At 45.0% G+C, this 16,042-nt stretch overlaps 1 protein-coding gene across 4 annotated transcripts in view; it reads left to right on the plus strand.

The window, feature by feature from the left end:
• Positions 1-16,042, plus strand: part of fndc3a (fibronectin type III domain containing 3A) — a 74,813-nt gene that overhangs the window by 46,850 nt on the left and 11,921 nt on the right. For all 4 annotated transcript variants that reach the window (XM_060075356.1, XM_060075355.1, XM_060075358.1 and 1 more), the window contains 10 exons: positions 3,674-3,843; positions 4,213-4,272; positions 4,629-4,767; positions 6,019-6,072; positions 6,449-6,573; positions 7,125-7,299; positions 8,395-8,481; positions 13,407-13,545; positions 13,753-13,821; positions 15,219-15,337. In XM_060075356.1, the coding sequence (XP_059931339.1) occupies positions 3,674-3,843; positions 4,213-4,272; positions 4,629-4,767; positions 6,019-6,072; positions 6,449-6,573; positions 7,125-7,299; positions 8,395-8,481; positions 13,407-13,545; positions 13,753-13,821; positions 15,219-15,337 (1,137 nt within the window). The remainder of the gene's footprint in view (positions 1-3,673; positions 3,844-4,212; positions 4,273-4,628; positions 4,768-6,018; positions 6,073-6,448; positions 6,574-7,124; positions 7,300-8,394; positions 8,482-13,406; positions 13,546-13,752; positions 13,822-15,218; positions 15,338-16,042) is intronic.

The raw sequence follows: 16,042 nt of genomic DNA on the forward strand, positions 1-16,042 counted from the left end.
ACTCCCGGAGCTTAGCTGCCGGACTGCCGCCGGAGCTGCCGGACAGCCGCTTCGGCAGCGGCCGGAAGCGGCCGGACTCCCGGAGTACAATCCCTTTCTCCTCCATGTCGCGGTTCATGGACATCAGAGAGTCGAGGCCAACGTTCCTTTCCCCCAATTCTTCTCAACCATGGCCGAGATAACCCCCACTACTTGAGTCTTTACTTGTTGTGGAAGTACCAGAGACGTCAGACGCAGTCTTTATGATTCATAATATCGTCCGAGGCGCACATAGCTTTTGACCGTGATATTAGATATAATATTATATAAATGCCCGTATATAATAAAATTATTATCTTATATTATATTATATTGAGTCCGTAAACTGCAACAATTCCTTCTACTCCATGCTGTGGTTCAGTCTGACAGCTCATTGGTCAATGAGCAGCAGCTCATTTGCATTAAAGCTACAGACACCAGAAACAGCGCATTCTGACGGGACTGAAACAGAGGGGAATAGCGGTAGGCGAGATTCTTTTTCCTAAAAGCTATTTCCAGCAAACAGCTTCAAAAACATGTTTTCTGGAACTCAAATACTATGTTTACTTGTTGGGAAAAAAACATAATACGTCTCCTTTAAGTGTTGCAAAGCAACCAGCATGTTTTCACCTAAACATTACGGACTCTTTTAACTCGGGGCGTCCAGTATGCTCCAGCTCAAATGTGAGGCGCCATGGCAGAGTAAGGTGAGGCTCTCAGCAATTCTTTGTGTTTTGCAAACAATAAGTGGTTCCTATTACTAACCATTACAAAATAGCTTTCCCAAGCTGTTGAATCACATTTAGCGTGATCGGGCCTACAGAGTACATACAGAGGAATCAAAATTGCGTTTATCTGCGACCCACGGTGCAATAAAATTTGGTAAAATAAGAAAGGTGATATTTACAATAAATAAAGTCTAAATAGTGCAAAATGTAAGGCAAAACAAAGTGGTGTATATCAAATAAGGAAAGTAAATAAATTGAAATGTGCAACATGAGGAACATTATTTACAATATGTGCAATATGCGGGAACCTGAGTAATCAAAAGTGTACATTTTAAGGCCATTGCGATGTTCTTTCTTCTCTACTCTTCTCTCAAACTCTCATTCTCTCGAGCTCTCGCCTTATCCCTTTACCCCTTTCTCTTTGTCATTCCATCCCTCCCTCTTCGTGTGCATGTGATGTATGTAGTAATAGTTATGTATTGAGAACAGCGATGGTTGTTAAGCATGCATTGATAGTGACAGTTCTTCATTCTCCGCACAGTGATAACCTTACCGCACCATTAGCTCCCTTGGAGCTCGGCTCCTTTGTAGCGTCTTCTAAAACCCCCCAGCATTATGAGTTGTGATCATCGAGGTGTCGTTTCTTTCCTAAAGCGTCCCGATGCGCCCCTGTCGGAGCCATTAAACATCTCATTACTGCGTGTGATGAATTCCCGCCGACTGCTTCTCAGTGTAATCAAACCAGCAGGCGGGGCCTCCCCACGCTCCGTACCACGGTGGTTCTATCGACGGGTGTGCCATCGGACGCCATCCACAGCATGTGATCGTGTCGCATTAGGAGCCTGGCGCTGGAGAACCCGAGACATTCCTGGTTCTCATCGCTGGTCTGCTTCTGGCTCTGCTGGGATCGTGTCCAGGGAGGCACCACCACGTTTTGATATCAGTCCAAATATGGAATATCTGTATTTGTCCCATGCTGTTTTGTATGCAAAACAACACTGTTGATGATGTCCTGGGGACATTTTTTTATCGATATTGATCGATTGGAACCGTATCACCCAAAAAGGTCAGGTTGAAGGGGGGGGGATTCTAACGATCAACTCCTCCTGTTAACAAGAGATGTGTTGGTCGATCCATTATTTGGGTTGACAGATGAGAAATTCAATTTTAATAGCTGACTAAGTAGCATCCATTACCGTGCGTTTACTGGACACCTGCTGCTCTGGGTTTCACAAATGCAAATCCTTGGTTGCTTTTCTCAGTTTCATACTATAGAATTCGATCCTCAACGGGGGTTTATGCCAGCTGCTTTTAAAGATTTATAAAGAAAGAAACTTCGGTAACTTGTGATGGAGCATTTGCCAAATGATTAATGCATGAATTTATGACTCAAATCCATTTTATTTGTACAACCCTTAATCACAGTTCCGGCCACAACAGGCTTCTCAGTCCACATTTGATTAGCCCCTTAAGCAATATAATATAATAGATTATATGATTACTTAACATGGAAAATAACCATCAGTTGGAGCCTTGAGCAACTATAACCCACTCCTTGTATAACATCTAGAGCAATCAGGAATTACAAACATATAATCCTGTCATTCGCAATGTGTGATACAGTATGGCTCAAACCGTAATGGCAGGAGTGCAAAGCGCCAACCGTGAGATCGCTGTGACGGCCGACAGGGGTTTTGGAAATAAACCACACACAGGATGTCCTTCACCTTAAAGACGGGGTGCGTCAAGCAGCTCTGAGCTGCCGCTGCCGCTGCTGCTGCCGAAAGGCAGGGAGAACCGGGCCCTGGGAAAAGGTGACGGGCAGCATCGATGGAGCGGCTCTGATTACACAGAGGGACTCTGCTTCAAAGAGGCCAACACTGAGAAGAGGCTCTGTCTCACGGACCGCTCCGCCGGGGGCGTGGGAGGGGGAGATAAGGCGGGCCAGGGCGCGCACGCGCACGCTGCAGAGCGCCTCGATCCGTTCACCGGGACTGTGAAGCTACGCTCCATCTTGATTGAATGGCTTGATTGTTCTTGGCCTCACTTGTAAATGTCTTGGGAGTAAAGCGTCTGGTAATTGACTACGTTTATGTGTCAGGTAAATGTTACCCTCACAAGCACGGCGAACAGGCCCCATGTTCTAGTGCGGGTTTGATTCGTTTATTTTTTGTAGGTCTCAATTTAAACAGGCCCGAGTTTCATTAAAGTGCTCTGGTATTGGTAGATGCCAGACTTCAGTGGAGGATGTAAGATTCGGGGCCTCGCATGTCATGCTTCAGGCTGAATGCGTGAGGAATGCTTTTATCGTAGGAAAAACAGAATGGAGTGGAATATACATTATATCGATTAGAAAACTCTGTTGGTTGATCTAAATGTCAGCAAGAGCACACCCTGTGGTTTATAGACTTTTGTTTGACATCTTGGGCACCTCGAGCCATTTAACCAAACAGTTTTTGCAATGAAATACAGCTTATGCTTGCAGCATCCCCTACCTTCATCCAGTCCCTCTCAGTCTGACCAATAACATGTACCCCCATGGCCCCAAGTACCCCAAGTACCCCAAGTACCCCTTCATCCAAACCAATCCACAAATACTTTCCTCTGAACTGATGAACTTGATTAATGTAATTATCATTATGCGTCATTAAAATAATTAATTGGCCTTTGCGTTTTCAATGAAAGTAGTTGTTGTAGGATTCTATTTCTTATATAAATTTCATCAGCAGTGGACATTTTATCGTGATTCTATAAAATAGCTAAATGTTTTTTTGTTTTTTTTTTATCATTTTTCCCTCCGACGACCTCCTCATATATCCCTAGGGTATGGTTGCACCCCCGGTTGGGAATCACTGTTGTATAGGGATACGCGTGAGTTCCCTGGTCTGTGGCGCTGACCCGAGTGTTTTTGTTAATGTTAACCCCAGGTGACAGACATCCATGCCCGGGGGGCGGTGTTGAGCTGGAGCGCCCCCGTCAGGACACCCGATAGCCAGGACGGAGGTGTGGAGGAGGTGCCAAGCCTTCCAGAGCCAATCAACTACGAGGTGTCCATTTCGTTCAGCGGCAAAGACGGGAAGTACAACACTAGCTACAGGTGAGTGGGAACAGAGACACGGGGTCAATGGGAGTTCAACTTTTAACCTGGGGAGTTAAGGGATAGTGTAGAGGCTAGGTACTGCGTTTGATCCCTTATGTCCATTATCTACCTGTAGGTATCCTTACGCCTACCCGCTCCTTACCTGTATCCGATTGCACTGTGTGGCGCTTTTGATAAAAGTGACTGGTACTAAATTACTAAATCCCAATCTAATTTTAAGAGGATAGTTATCAGGCATCTTAAGCTCAATTAAGGGGTGCAGGATATTAGCTCACTTGGGTAGCCAAAACGGAAGAGAGATGGATTTACATTCTGAACTGTGTCTAATGGTGTTTTATCTTCTCCTCAATTTTGTTTTGGATTCAGTGGTGAAGAACTAAGTGCAACTTTAGAGGACCTCCGACCAGCAACAGACTACCATGTCAGGTAGGTGTCTTCACTCCAGGATTTAATTGTTATTTTAACAATAAAACAAACGCAGAACTAAAATGTATTTGAAACTTATTCCATATAATCATCTTCTTTAATGTATGCGTTGTTAAATTGCTAAAATAACGCCTAAACAAAGAAGATTTTAGTTTAAAGCATAAATGATGTATATATTTTAAAAAGCAGTGCATCACACAGACATTGCAACTTAAGACGGTGGTCAACACGCTAAAGTGTGGAAGCATTTGGTGTGATTTTAACCTTTTAAGGTGACAGCTCAATCACGTAACAGCTCCAGAGGGGAGCTCCTGTCTAACCTCCCTCCCCTCCTCCCCCTCCTCCCCCCCCCCCAGGGTCCAGGCGGTGTGTAAGTGTGTCCACGGTGGCCACTCGGAGTCAGTCGCCTTCACCACGCTCACCTGTGAGCCGGAGCCCCCCAACGCCCCCAGGAAGGCCAGCGGGACCAAGAGTGCTCTCGTCCTTCAGTGGAAGGTAGTCTCTTCATGCTATATGTCTATGGAGGTAGCTCTGTACGTCATCCTTCTGTCTATACAGGGTCTGTCTATAGGGGTAGCTCTGTATATCATCATTCTGTCTATATATCGTCTGTCTATAGAGGTAGCTCTTTACGTCATCCTTCCGTCTATATAGCTGTCTGTCTATAGCAGTAGCTCTATAAACGTCATTCATCCTTCTATCCATCTTCGTATACGTGTCTGTCTATAGAGATAGCTCTGTATATAAGTCATCCATCTTTCTATTCATCTTTCCTTCTGTCTATCTACGTCCCATATGATCATCCATCTGTCTTTCTATTTTTAGCTGTGAATAGCAATAATATATAATTGAGATGAATACAAAGTATAACGATTGTCTGTATGGCGGCTCTCCAGACACATGTAAACATATGCTACAGTAATCCTTGGCCGAGAAATGTGTGAAAGGCATAAATCACTACTGTGTTTACATCTACCTTCCCTTACATTGACAAACCAGGCCAGGCTAAATAATGATGTCACAATATGGGGGAGGGGCTGATGCATATTTAGCTTGAGTTATTTCTGCTGCAACAACAAACCTGAGTCATTGGCTGGAACATAGCGAAGCAATGTCTGACGTGGCTATTTCCGTCTCGTCCAACATTATTGATGTCTCTCTTCACACACTTACTTGGTGCGTGAATGCTTCAGATTAACACAACTCCTGCAATAAATGCATCAAAGCTGGCTTTACAAAAACATTGACGCCCTTGACAAAGAAATTACTATTCTGCAATCTAAGCCTGTTTTTGTATTTTATCAAGTCAAAACGCTCAAGGTTAGATGCAGGCTAGTTGAAGGGTTTTGAGCTGAAGTTCCCAGACTGTTTGAGGATAAAATAAGGGAGAGACCTTCAGCAAGGCACTTAACCTCCAGAGACTTCGTCAAAGTTGCATAACTGCCAGGTAAAGGCTTGGCCCAATAATGTCCCCATCTCTCGTTGTTGTCACAGCGAGCAGTGATTGATTGGCAGTTTAATTTAGAATTACAACAGAGAAAACTAATACCGTTTAGTGTAAATTCTGGTTTTGATTTACACAAATTAAAACATCCATCAATTGAATTCAGTAAAACTAAATGAACTTTATTTGCAAACTATCACAGACAAAATCAGAAACACAAACTAATCGGTACATTTTGGGCCACAATATTAAATGTTACTTTTCAGCCAGTTCACTTTCCAATCACGTTTGTTTATTCACAGGCGCCATGTGACAACGGTTCCAAAATCCAGAACTACATTCTCCAGTGGGATGAGGTAATGTTCATTTCATCTTGAATCAATGAGTCTTAATTATTGAACATTTAATGTGTTTCCTATCAGTTTGCCTATGCAAACAAGGGGTCATGTATCGACACATATCATACCTTTTTGTTACGGTTCAAATATTTGACTTTAGAGTTTTGGTTCGGTGCCAGATTCTTATCAACATATATCAATTCATAAATTCATATCGATTCAGGTTCTGTGATAATCATAATTGCCTCTTTTCCTTTGAAATCAGGTACGATTTATGTGACCCCTTTTATTTATCTGCAAGAAAATTCAGGCGTCGAAGCACCCAAGAGAATTATTGTTAACACAAATGTAAATGAGGCAGGCTTTTGAGGCTGTGGTGCTGCTTGCTCCTCAGGGCAAAGACACCGGCGTGTACGAGCAGTGCTACTACGGGCTCCAGAAGCAGTACCGCGTCACCAAGCTCTCTCCTGCCTCTCGATACTCATTCCGCCTCGCCGCCAAGAACGACATGGGCACCAGGTAGGCGACACTGACCAATCACCGCTCCGGGCTACAGCCAATACCCTCTGTCCGACCAATCACAGCTCAGGCCTTTTGGCCCCTGCCTGTCTCACCAGTGACCTCATGTCCTTGCAGTGCATTCAGATCTCATTGCCTCCCTGATGTATTCTCTTACTACTTTATCTCTGATGCTCATTGCCTCCAGATTATCTAATCCTCTCTCTCTCTCTGTCCTTGGTGCACTCGGTCTCTCTCTTTGCCACCCACACCTCTCTTTCTCTTTGTCTGTCTGTATTTTTCTTTCTCTCCCTTCCTCCCTCCCTCCCTCACCCACCTCCTCAGTCTATCCCTCCCTCTCGCTCTTCCTCTCGCTCTCGCTCTTTCTGTATCAATTGAAATTCAAAATAGTGCTTTTGGACCGGCATAAAAAGATGAACATTGCCAAAGCAGCCATGGAATAAATACTGAGTAGTAGAATATAAAATAACATACATTCCTTGGTAAGTTTATTAACATCCGTTACGATGAATTAATGTGAAGTACTAAGCATTCTCTCGTCCCTCTCCCAGCGAGTACAGCGAGGTGGTGGACCTGTTCACCTCCTGCAGCGTGCCCTGCCCCCCCCTGCCCCCCGAGCTGGTGAAGGCGGGGGTCACATGGCTCTGCCTGCAGTGGCAGCGGCCCAGCTCCTCCCCCAAGGAGGACGACGTCTCCTACGTCCTGGAGATGGAGGAGGAGGGATCGGTAAGACCCCCAGAGACTGACCTAGGGCCCCGTGGCGGGTGGGATGGCGGTCTACTCCTCTGATAATCCAAGGAGACCGCCGCTGAGCATCCAAGATGCCCTGACCCTACCCGCTCATTAATGGCTTGTATCGGAAACAAAATACAAATATATACCTATTGGGTAAGAGTGCCCGGTAAAGGGTTAAGGTGTTTGTTAGGGCTCGGTATCGCCAGGTACCTCACAATTCAATTCAATTAGATTCTTTAAGTTTTATTCGACTTAGATTCGATATTGATCCAATTGCTTCGATATCGATTCAGTAATACGTGCAGAAGACAAAAATACCTAAATATTATTTAGAATTAAGCATTTCATAAGGATTTAATAATAATAATAATAGATTCAATTTGTATAGCACTTTTCCCACGCTCAAAGCACTTAATTAACCATTTCATTGTGTTTTAACTAGCAAAAAGGGAATACACCATTGTATAGTGTTGTTCCTGAGCTAAACTTGCAGCATAAAAGTAATAATCATAACATGGACAAATGTAAAAGGGCATGCACATTTAGGCATGCTCGCTTCTAGATTACAATGTCTGAGTATGCTTCTTTTTTCTTTTCTTTTTTTTTTATGGATATAATCTATTTAAAAAAAAATCAGAATCGAAATTGAATCAAGGACAAATAAATTCAGTGCATCAATGAATCGATATTTTTACCTAGCCCTAGTGTTTGTGTCCATCCGTCTCCGTCCAAAGAAATGATAATTGCTTTATTGTCATGAAATTCCACAGTGACAATGATATTGCCAAGCTACTAAAATCAGAAAGAATTATTAATGAATAACCATGCACAAACCAAAGAAAATCTTCCAGTGTAAATCAGGGATATTTTTCCCACCTGTTGGCCAAAAAAGTAGATTAGCATCAGTTACATTTCTTTACACCTTGTTGCATATCCGTGCGTCTGTCTGTCAGTGTGTGGCTGTTTCTATCGGTCTGTATTTTCATGTCCTTCTACATTCAGCTACTTGTAGTATCTTTCAGTGTATTGGAAACACTCCCGTCAAATAAGACTTTAAATGTCTGGTGTCTGGTTGTGACTCCCCAGGGCTACGGCTTCCAGCCCAGCTACGACGGAGAAGACCTGTCGTGCACCGTCAAGAACCTGCATCGCAGCACCAACTACAAGTTCAGGGTGAGTGCTTCCTCTGGGGTGACCAGCGAGTGTGAGTGTTCATGTGTGTGTGTGTGTGTGTTTGTGTGTGTGTGTGTGTGCATGTGCGCGTGCGTGCGTGTGTGTGTGTGCCTAGCTAAGTAATCTGCAGTCTTAATTAAGGCTTTGGCCTGGCTGTGTTCTGGGTGGGTGGTGGAGGGGTGGCGGTGCTGGAGCGACCCAGTGACTCATCCTCTTGGCTGGGTTGGCAGCAGGGGTTCGGTGGGAGGGGGGGCTCCAGGGGGGAAGATAATGCAGCACGCCTCTTACGCTTCCTAGTCAGGGGAAGAGAGGAATTATTCATAATTTGCACTTTGCGTCTGAATGTTTTTTCTGAATGGATTCACGTATTTTGATGTGGATGCCTGGCAGCTATGCCGTGTGACACACACCGCACAGGAAGAGATGTGTAATGAGCGTTTGACTCCCAGCCTCTATCCCAAATGTCTGCAATCTCTGTAAGCATCCTGGCACAAAACGCACTATAACCTTTACCGTGCTCATTCATGCATCTGAAATGCACCGTAAGTCGCATTGAAGTTGAGCGTCCGCTAGATGACTTGATAGTCGTACATAGTGGTACTAAACGGTCAACTATCATCGCCAGCCAACTGTTGAATATCCTAGGCTGTATTTCAGCAATAAAAGGTTTCCATAAAGTTTAATTAAATGACTATTATACATTATGTGTCATTGTGGATTACGTTTATTTCGCGACCGAGCGGGGACCGCGGCGGCTGCTGCTGCAGCATTAATTTCAAGTTGCAGTCGATAATTTCAGAGTAAAGGCATCAGGTTGCCCCCCCTGCGTTTCTTTGCGGTCTGTTATCTGCCGTGTGTAAATGAGAGAGGTAACCAGGTCTGACAGTCGGGTTGTGTGGGAGCTTCCATGGCAATCGATCTCCCCACCACTGTCAAGGTTGTTAGGTTTTAACAATATGATAAATCCTTCCTAATGATGACACGGGATTGCAGTTGAATGAACCTGTTGGGAGTCCAGTATATTCCCTCCGAGAGACTAAGCAGAAGAGTGCGGTGTGGACTCTCATCAAAAAGCACGGCAATGTCTCACTTGTCTGAAATATGTCTAGTGGTTTGGTTTCTGATTTATTCTTGCTTTATGACTACCATCACACAACCAGTCAGATCACGGATGGGAATGTGTAAGTGTGACTCTGGCTGTCGTGCTCCTGCCAGCTCAATTTACTTCTCTAAATTTCTCTCCCATTCTGCTCTCCCTCCCACGGTTTCTCTCTCTTACTTACTATGTCTCTCGCTCTCTCTTTCCCTAATTGTCTCTGCGTCTCTACTTTCCTCTTTCTGTCCTTTTCCATCTTCTGCAGTGCTTTACTTTTAAGGGGACAATGGCCTTACTGTTGCAGTTCTCTGGAGTCATCGTTTGTTAAATATTAATATAACAATAAAGTGTTTTTTCAGTAGCCTGCGGCAGTAGTAAAACTAGAATCAAATATATGTCCCTGTAGATCCCATTTCAACAACATCTTTACATATTTACTTAAACCTTGACTCGTACAGTGTAAATACAGTGAATGTTCTGCCAGTTTTGTCGGAGGCCAAGTAAACACAGCTGTATTCAGAGTACACCCTAAAGTACACAGTAGGCCTACAGTCTTCATTGCTGTCACATTACACATGCTACACTCGCACAGCAGTAAACACCTCACTAAAGTACCATAAGCCTCTAAAGGACTGCTCAAATTACTTCTGTAGGATTCCTCGTCTCTGTATATTCTGGTCATAGACTAGAATCTTAATGGTGCACTGTCATAAAAGTGGAGAAAGTTAATGTAGTTGTGCCTCGGCTAAATATTTCACTGCTTTAGTTTTCGCTTAGCTCTATTGGTTCTGTTAGCTGAAGTGCTTCTCTTGGAGCTAGTGGTCAGTAAACTCCAGTGTTTCAATAAGGTCTAGTGATTCGGTAAGCTCTAGGGTTTCAGTTCTCTCCTGGCTCAGTTGGCGCTCGTGGATCAGTTGGCGCTCGTGGTTCAGTTGGCTCTCGTGGACGTGGTTCAGGTGGCTCTCGTGTTTCAGTTAGCTCTCATTGTTCAGTTAGCTCTCGTGGCTCAGTCAGCTCTCATTGTTCAGTTAGCTCTCGTGGCTCAGTTAGCTCTCATTGTTCAGTTAGCTCTCGTGGCTCAGTCAGCTCTCGTGGTTCAGTTAGCTCTCGTGGCTCAGTTAGCTCTCATTGTTCAGTTAGCTCTCGTGGCTCAGTCAGCTCTCGTGGTTCAGTCAGCCTTGTGGTTCAGTATTAGTAGTGTAATACCGGGTATTTGGTAAGAATGAGTTGTACATGGTTGTGTAAACGTGCTGTATTGTTGTGTATTTTCCATCTGATAGGGTTAGGCATTGTCTGGTTCTACAGGTCCAGTGTGTGAGCGTATACTGGTTTAACTGAATGCAAATTGCAAACCGGCTGTACCGGAAAACTTCATTATGAAGACCTGGTATACTGAAGTCGCAATTTCAATGTCACAATCCAACTGGCTCAAAACAACCTGGACATATCTGTTGTCAATGCTTATCGATAGGGTTTTCATAAATGTTATCAATAAATAATATCCTAGAACTGATGTGTTTACAAAGATCCTCCAAAGGACACAAATCCCTAGCCTGGCAAACCAGACCCATATTGGAAAGATATTGGCTGCAAATTCAATTTCCTGCCGCTAGGGGTGTCTAGATTTCTAGACTAACAAACCCCCGTTCTAACTAGTAATCACAACAGACGCCATGGCAAACAAAGCGAAAGTGGATGGATTTGTGAAATGGAGGAGTCCCAACTCCCGCTGTAATATGTATAGTCCATTTTCAGGCCATGTTCAAAATACTGTTTGTACCTTCAACTAAAAATGACACAATTAATTTGCACTCAATCATTTCACATTTGATTAGCAAGATAATTATTTATGCCCATTGCCAATACATGAATAGGCCTACATACTTATTACAAACGCCTTGGATGTCGAGGCAGTGGGGTCAGAGGACATCCCCCCTTTCACTCCTACCATCATCGGCCGACCTTCGTTATTGGCGAGAGCCAGCTCCTCCGAAGTGGTGAAGGGCGGTGGAGCGGTCCCCCTCCCAGTCGTATTAATTTGTTTTCTTTTTATTTGCTACAGGTTATCAACATGAGATTAAAGGTTGGAGCCTATAAGCCATTGCAAATCATAGGCTGGATTCACCTGAAATTATTCAAATGGATGCGTAGCCTACAACTTACCATATTGAATAAATATATATATTTTTTTTTTTTTGACTTGGCCCCATGTTCGTAGGAGCGTGCTGGCACCACATCTATGGGGGTAAAAGGCATGATGATACATGATATTTTTTAGACAATATGCAGAATCTTTTCACTTACGAATTAACACGGTCGGCTATTTTTTGCCAGCACGCCACCCTAGCCATATTATGGGCAACCGTGTACCCCTTGGCTGTGATTTGGACTTTGAATTCCTCGTAGGAATTCATAATAATACACTGCTCGTCTTGGGTGAAATACACCGCTCTCGCTCAATTCATTTTGCATAAGGGTGAGTCAAATGACGCGATAAACGCCCCTTTTATGTGAACGCGCATTGAACCTAAAGCGGAGAACCTGGTTCGACTAATTGAATCTAAAGTGAGCGTCGTGGTACCATTTAACTCTGATTGCGAGTTGCGTCTCTGTCGAGCCAGGTTTTCCCAGGAAAGCCTGGGTATGTTCAGTGAGGTTTGTGGTATACCCCCCCTGGTATTTCCGGTTGTCGTTTTTTTTTGGACCACAATGCAGATTAGCGCTGCCTGTTGTTTTGGAGACATTACATATCGCGCAAGCGCAGAGCGTACGGCGTCGGCTGTAATCGCGTAGGTGTGTACTTCCCATTTCGATTGATCGAGTCGGACAGATTAATAGCCCGATTTCATTTACCGACGGGAATCGGGCAGTTGTGTCGCCACCTTAAGAACCACTGAAATGCAAAAAGTTACATTGATCGTCATCTATCCTTTGTTAGTAGTTTCTATTCTAAATTCAGGATATGGTCTAGTGTGTGACGGGCACGCAGAACTCATTTAACTGCATTTTGGAAGCGCGCCGTCTTGTGCTAAAGCTCAATATCCCGGTGCGATTTGGCGTCTGTCTAATTATCAGACCTGTTTGAAAAATCTTACACTGCCCAACCCTAATGAGTGATATGTATTCAGGAGCAGATCTTGCTCTCTGTGTCATTCAGGGCACCCGTCATCTATTGGCTGGTGTCGCTGTGTATCCGGGGGCAACGTATGGATGACGCATTCTATTGGATATGTCTATTTGCGATGGGTAATTATATGGAGAGAGGGTCTCTCGGATCCCTTCATTACCCTCCATGTCGGTGTTCAGTCAGAGTTTGTTATCTATGACCTTTATGTTCACCGTTCCCCCACCACATACGCACACACACGAACACACACATCTACACCGACTCACCCACAGAAGCATAGAATTACCCGTACATATGCATACACAGATCTTCACACACATAAACAGACATGCACATTGATATTTGTATACTCACACACACACACATGTAAAGTACACATCCACACCAACACACATCTACAAATATCACACAAACATACATTAACACGCTCACAAGCAGACATGCAATCGCACTTTCACACATCCACACAGTAGTCTAGAAACTAATTGACTCTCTGCCTCTGATTCATTCACACTCTTACTTGCACACAGACACAAACACACACCTTCTCCATTACACACACCCAAACCCACACGCTCTTTGTCTCATCTACACACACACTCCCTGCCCGTCAAGCCGAAGCAAGCAGGGGCCGACCATTCCAGTCCACTCAGACCCTGTGGTAAATTTCTGACGGATGGTTGTTCCTCTCTCTGCCTGCAGGTGGCAGCATACAACACGGAGGGGAAGAGCAACCCGAGTCACGTGGCTGAGTTCACCACGAGTCCAGACCGGCCCGGCTGCCCCTGCAGACCCCTCATCAGAGGCCGTGTGCTACCCAACAGCTTCAAGATGGCCTGGGGTAAGCCTGGTTCCCGACCCAGCCCTAAGCTGCCCTCAGAGTTCATAATGGTTGTGTTCTGTTCACTGCATACACTTGCTTCTAATGAGTACCCCTGCTAGCTGACACATGGTAGTTGGAGTGTTGTCACAGTGTATTTCTGTTGTATACCCTGTGTGTGAATATGAAAAAAATATATTTATATCATTTTTTTTTTTTATTCAACAGAACCTCCCAAAGACAACGGTGGATCGGAAGTCACTAAATACGTGGTTGAGCGGTCCGAGGGGTTGAGCGGTACGTCTCCACAACCACATCTATCCCATATCCCATCTTTAGTCACTGTCCAACCTAGCCTGGCGATGTCATACTCATAATTCTAGTCAGAATATGAGTCTGAGACCGAACCATTGGGCTGTGATTATAGGGCGGAACCAGGAAGGAAAATGCCTCTTCGCTCAATTGGATAGACCTAAAACCAATCAGAGCAACGCAGTCTGTGACGTATGTTGTGCGACGCACAGCTATTCTCAAACTAACTCAACTGAGCGCACGTTCGAAGAAGTAGAAAAAGAAGATGGACATAAACGATTTATGCCGGTTTTGTAAAAAGAATTTAAGGATACACAGACAAATTGGCAACACGGTCAGCATTTTTGAGAAAGAAAGTAAAAGCGCTGAGCGCTCTTTGGTGACGTGGTTGATTACGTTAATGTGTATCATCTGTCCATCAACGTATAAAGCCCGCCCTTACAATTTGATTGGTCAGATCACTTTTTGATCTGACCAAATACCTCCCAACGAGCTCAATTCCAGACTGAATCTCCAGACCAAATATTTTGTGGGCGGAGTTCAGGCTGGTATCCAGGCTATGTCCAACCCCTACCAGTGTCTAAATCCACTGTCTAACCCCTACCTGTCTATATTAGGGGCGCAAACGTATTAACATCAAGCTAATTAGGAATAAAAAAGAAAGAAGAATTGTTTTGTTTTTTTGCCATTTTTCTGACAATATGTTTATGTAATTTTGGCAATGTTTTGAAGCAGGATATATCATTACATGTTCAAAAGCACAGTCATGCATTGTTGTTGGGAGGCTGTATACAATAGGTTAGTTCGCCAACGTTTAGCAGCCAGCCAGTCTAGGTGGGGTTATATATTTCACAAGCTTTGGAAATAAGGGCTGTTGCCAGGAAGGTCCTGACATCAAAAGTGAAAGTGAAATGTATAGCAGCACAGCGCTGCTGGGGTGGTGGATTAGAAAAAGCAATCATATATCAATAGCATTTTATTCAGCTTGAAAGTTCTTTGTTGTAAGTCAACAGATATTGGATCAACAGATATACCAGTGTGGCTAGTATCCAGGTGTGGCTCGCGGTGTTTACCTGCCCAGGGGACCTAACAAAAACTCCTCCAAAACTACTACTCGAGTACTCGTTCTGGACCTGGTGTTTGTCTGTACATTTTCGGTGGATACACCGAGTCTGTATCCACTGTCCAACTCGACCTGCCCCTTTCTAACCCTTACCTGTCTTGGTCCTAACTGTCGACCCCCTCCCTGTCTCAGTATTGTCTATCCCCTACCTGGCGCTGTATTCGCTGTCTTACCCCTACTCGTCCCTTAATGACCTGAGTATGAACTGTCCAACCCCTAGCCGTCTCTGGACTAAGCGTCTGACCTCCCCACCGTGCAGGGGTCTCCTGGGAGCTGGTGTACACGGGGCCAGCCCTGGAGTACGTGTGTGAGGGTCTGAAGCCCGGCTGTTCGTACCAGAGCAGGATCTACTGCATGAGCGAGGGGGGCCAGAGCCTGGTGAGTCATCATCTCACACACACCCTAGCTCGCAGGGACACGCACACACACGCGGGTACACACGCGGGTACACACACGGGGTACGCACAAACATGAACACGCTGGCATTCAAACACAGACACACAGGTGCAGACACAGGGGTGCGCACACACTCGTGCAAACGCACTTGTATACATGCAACCGTGTGTGTTCAGCCGTGCCTGAGATGGATACACAAAGAGGAGCGCACAAGCACATGCAAATAGAGTGCAAGCACTCAGTTGGATACGCAAAGTAACGCTGACGAATGCATACAGCCCGCCCTACTCGCGATGTAGAGGAAGAGACGCACATAGTGTGCATGCACGCAGACGGACGGATACGCAATTACAAACGTTCGTACACACTTATAAACAAATGTACACCGTCTCCTACAAGCGTGCTCGCATCGTCATATCAGTGAGCACAGATCGAACCCCAGTCAAGAAAGACCAGCAAGAGGACTTCCTGTGACTTTCTCCCGCTCATCCTCCCCACGCACTCGTGTCGTGTTTACAGTCGTACCGCCGCACCCACCGCCAGCTAGCCTGGGGGGCTAGCCGCGTCATCCCGGAGTGTGGGGCAAAAGCAGCGATAACGACGTCTCAAAGCCGCGCTCCCTGCGGCATTCACACCCTCCCAGGTCCTGTCTCGAGCCCCCCCCACCCCCCCCTCTCCACCGGGTGA

This window comes from Gadus macrocephalus, chromosome 16 (genome assembly GCF_031168955.1).
Source record: "Gadus macrocephalus chromosome 16, ASM3116895v1".
Taxonomy (NCBI): domain Eukaryota; kingdom Metazoa; phylum Chordata; class Actinopteri; order Gadiformes; family Gadidae; genus Gadus; species Gadus macrocephalus.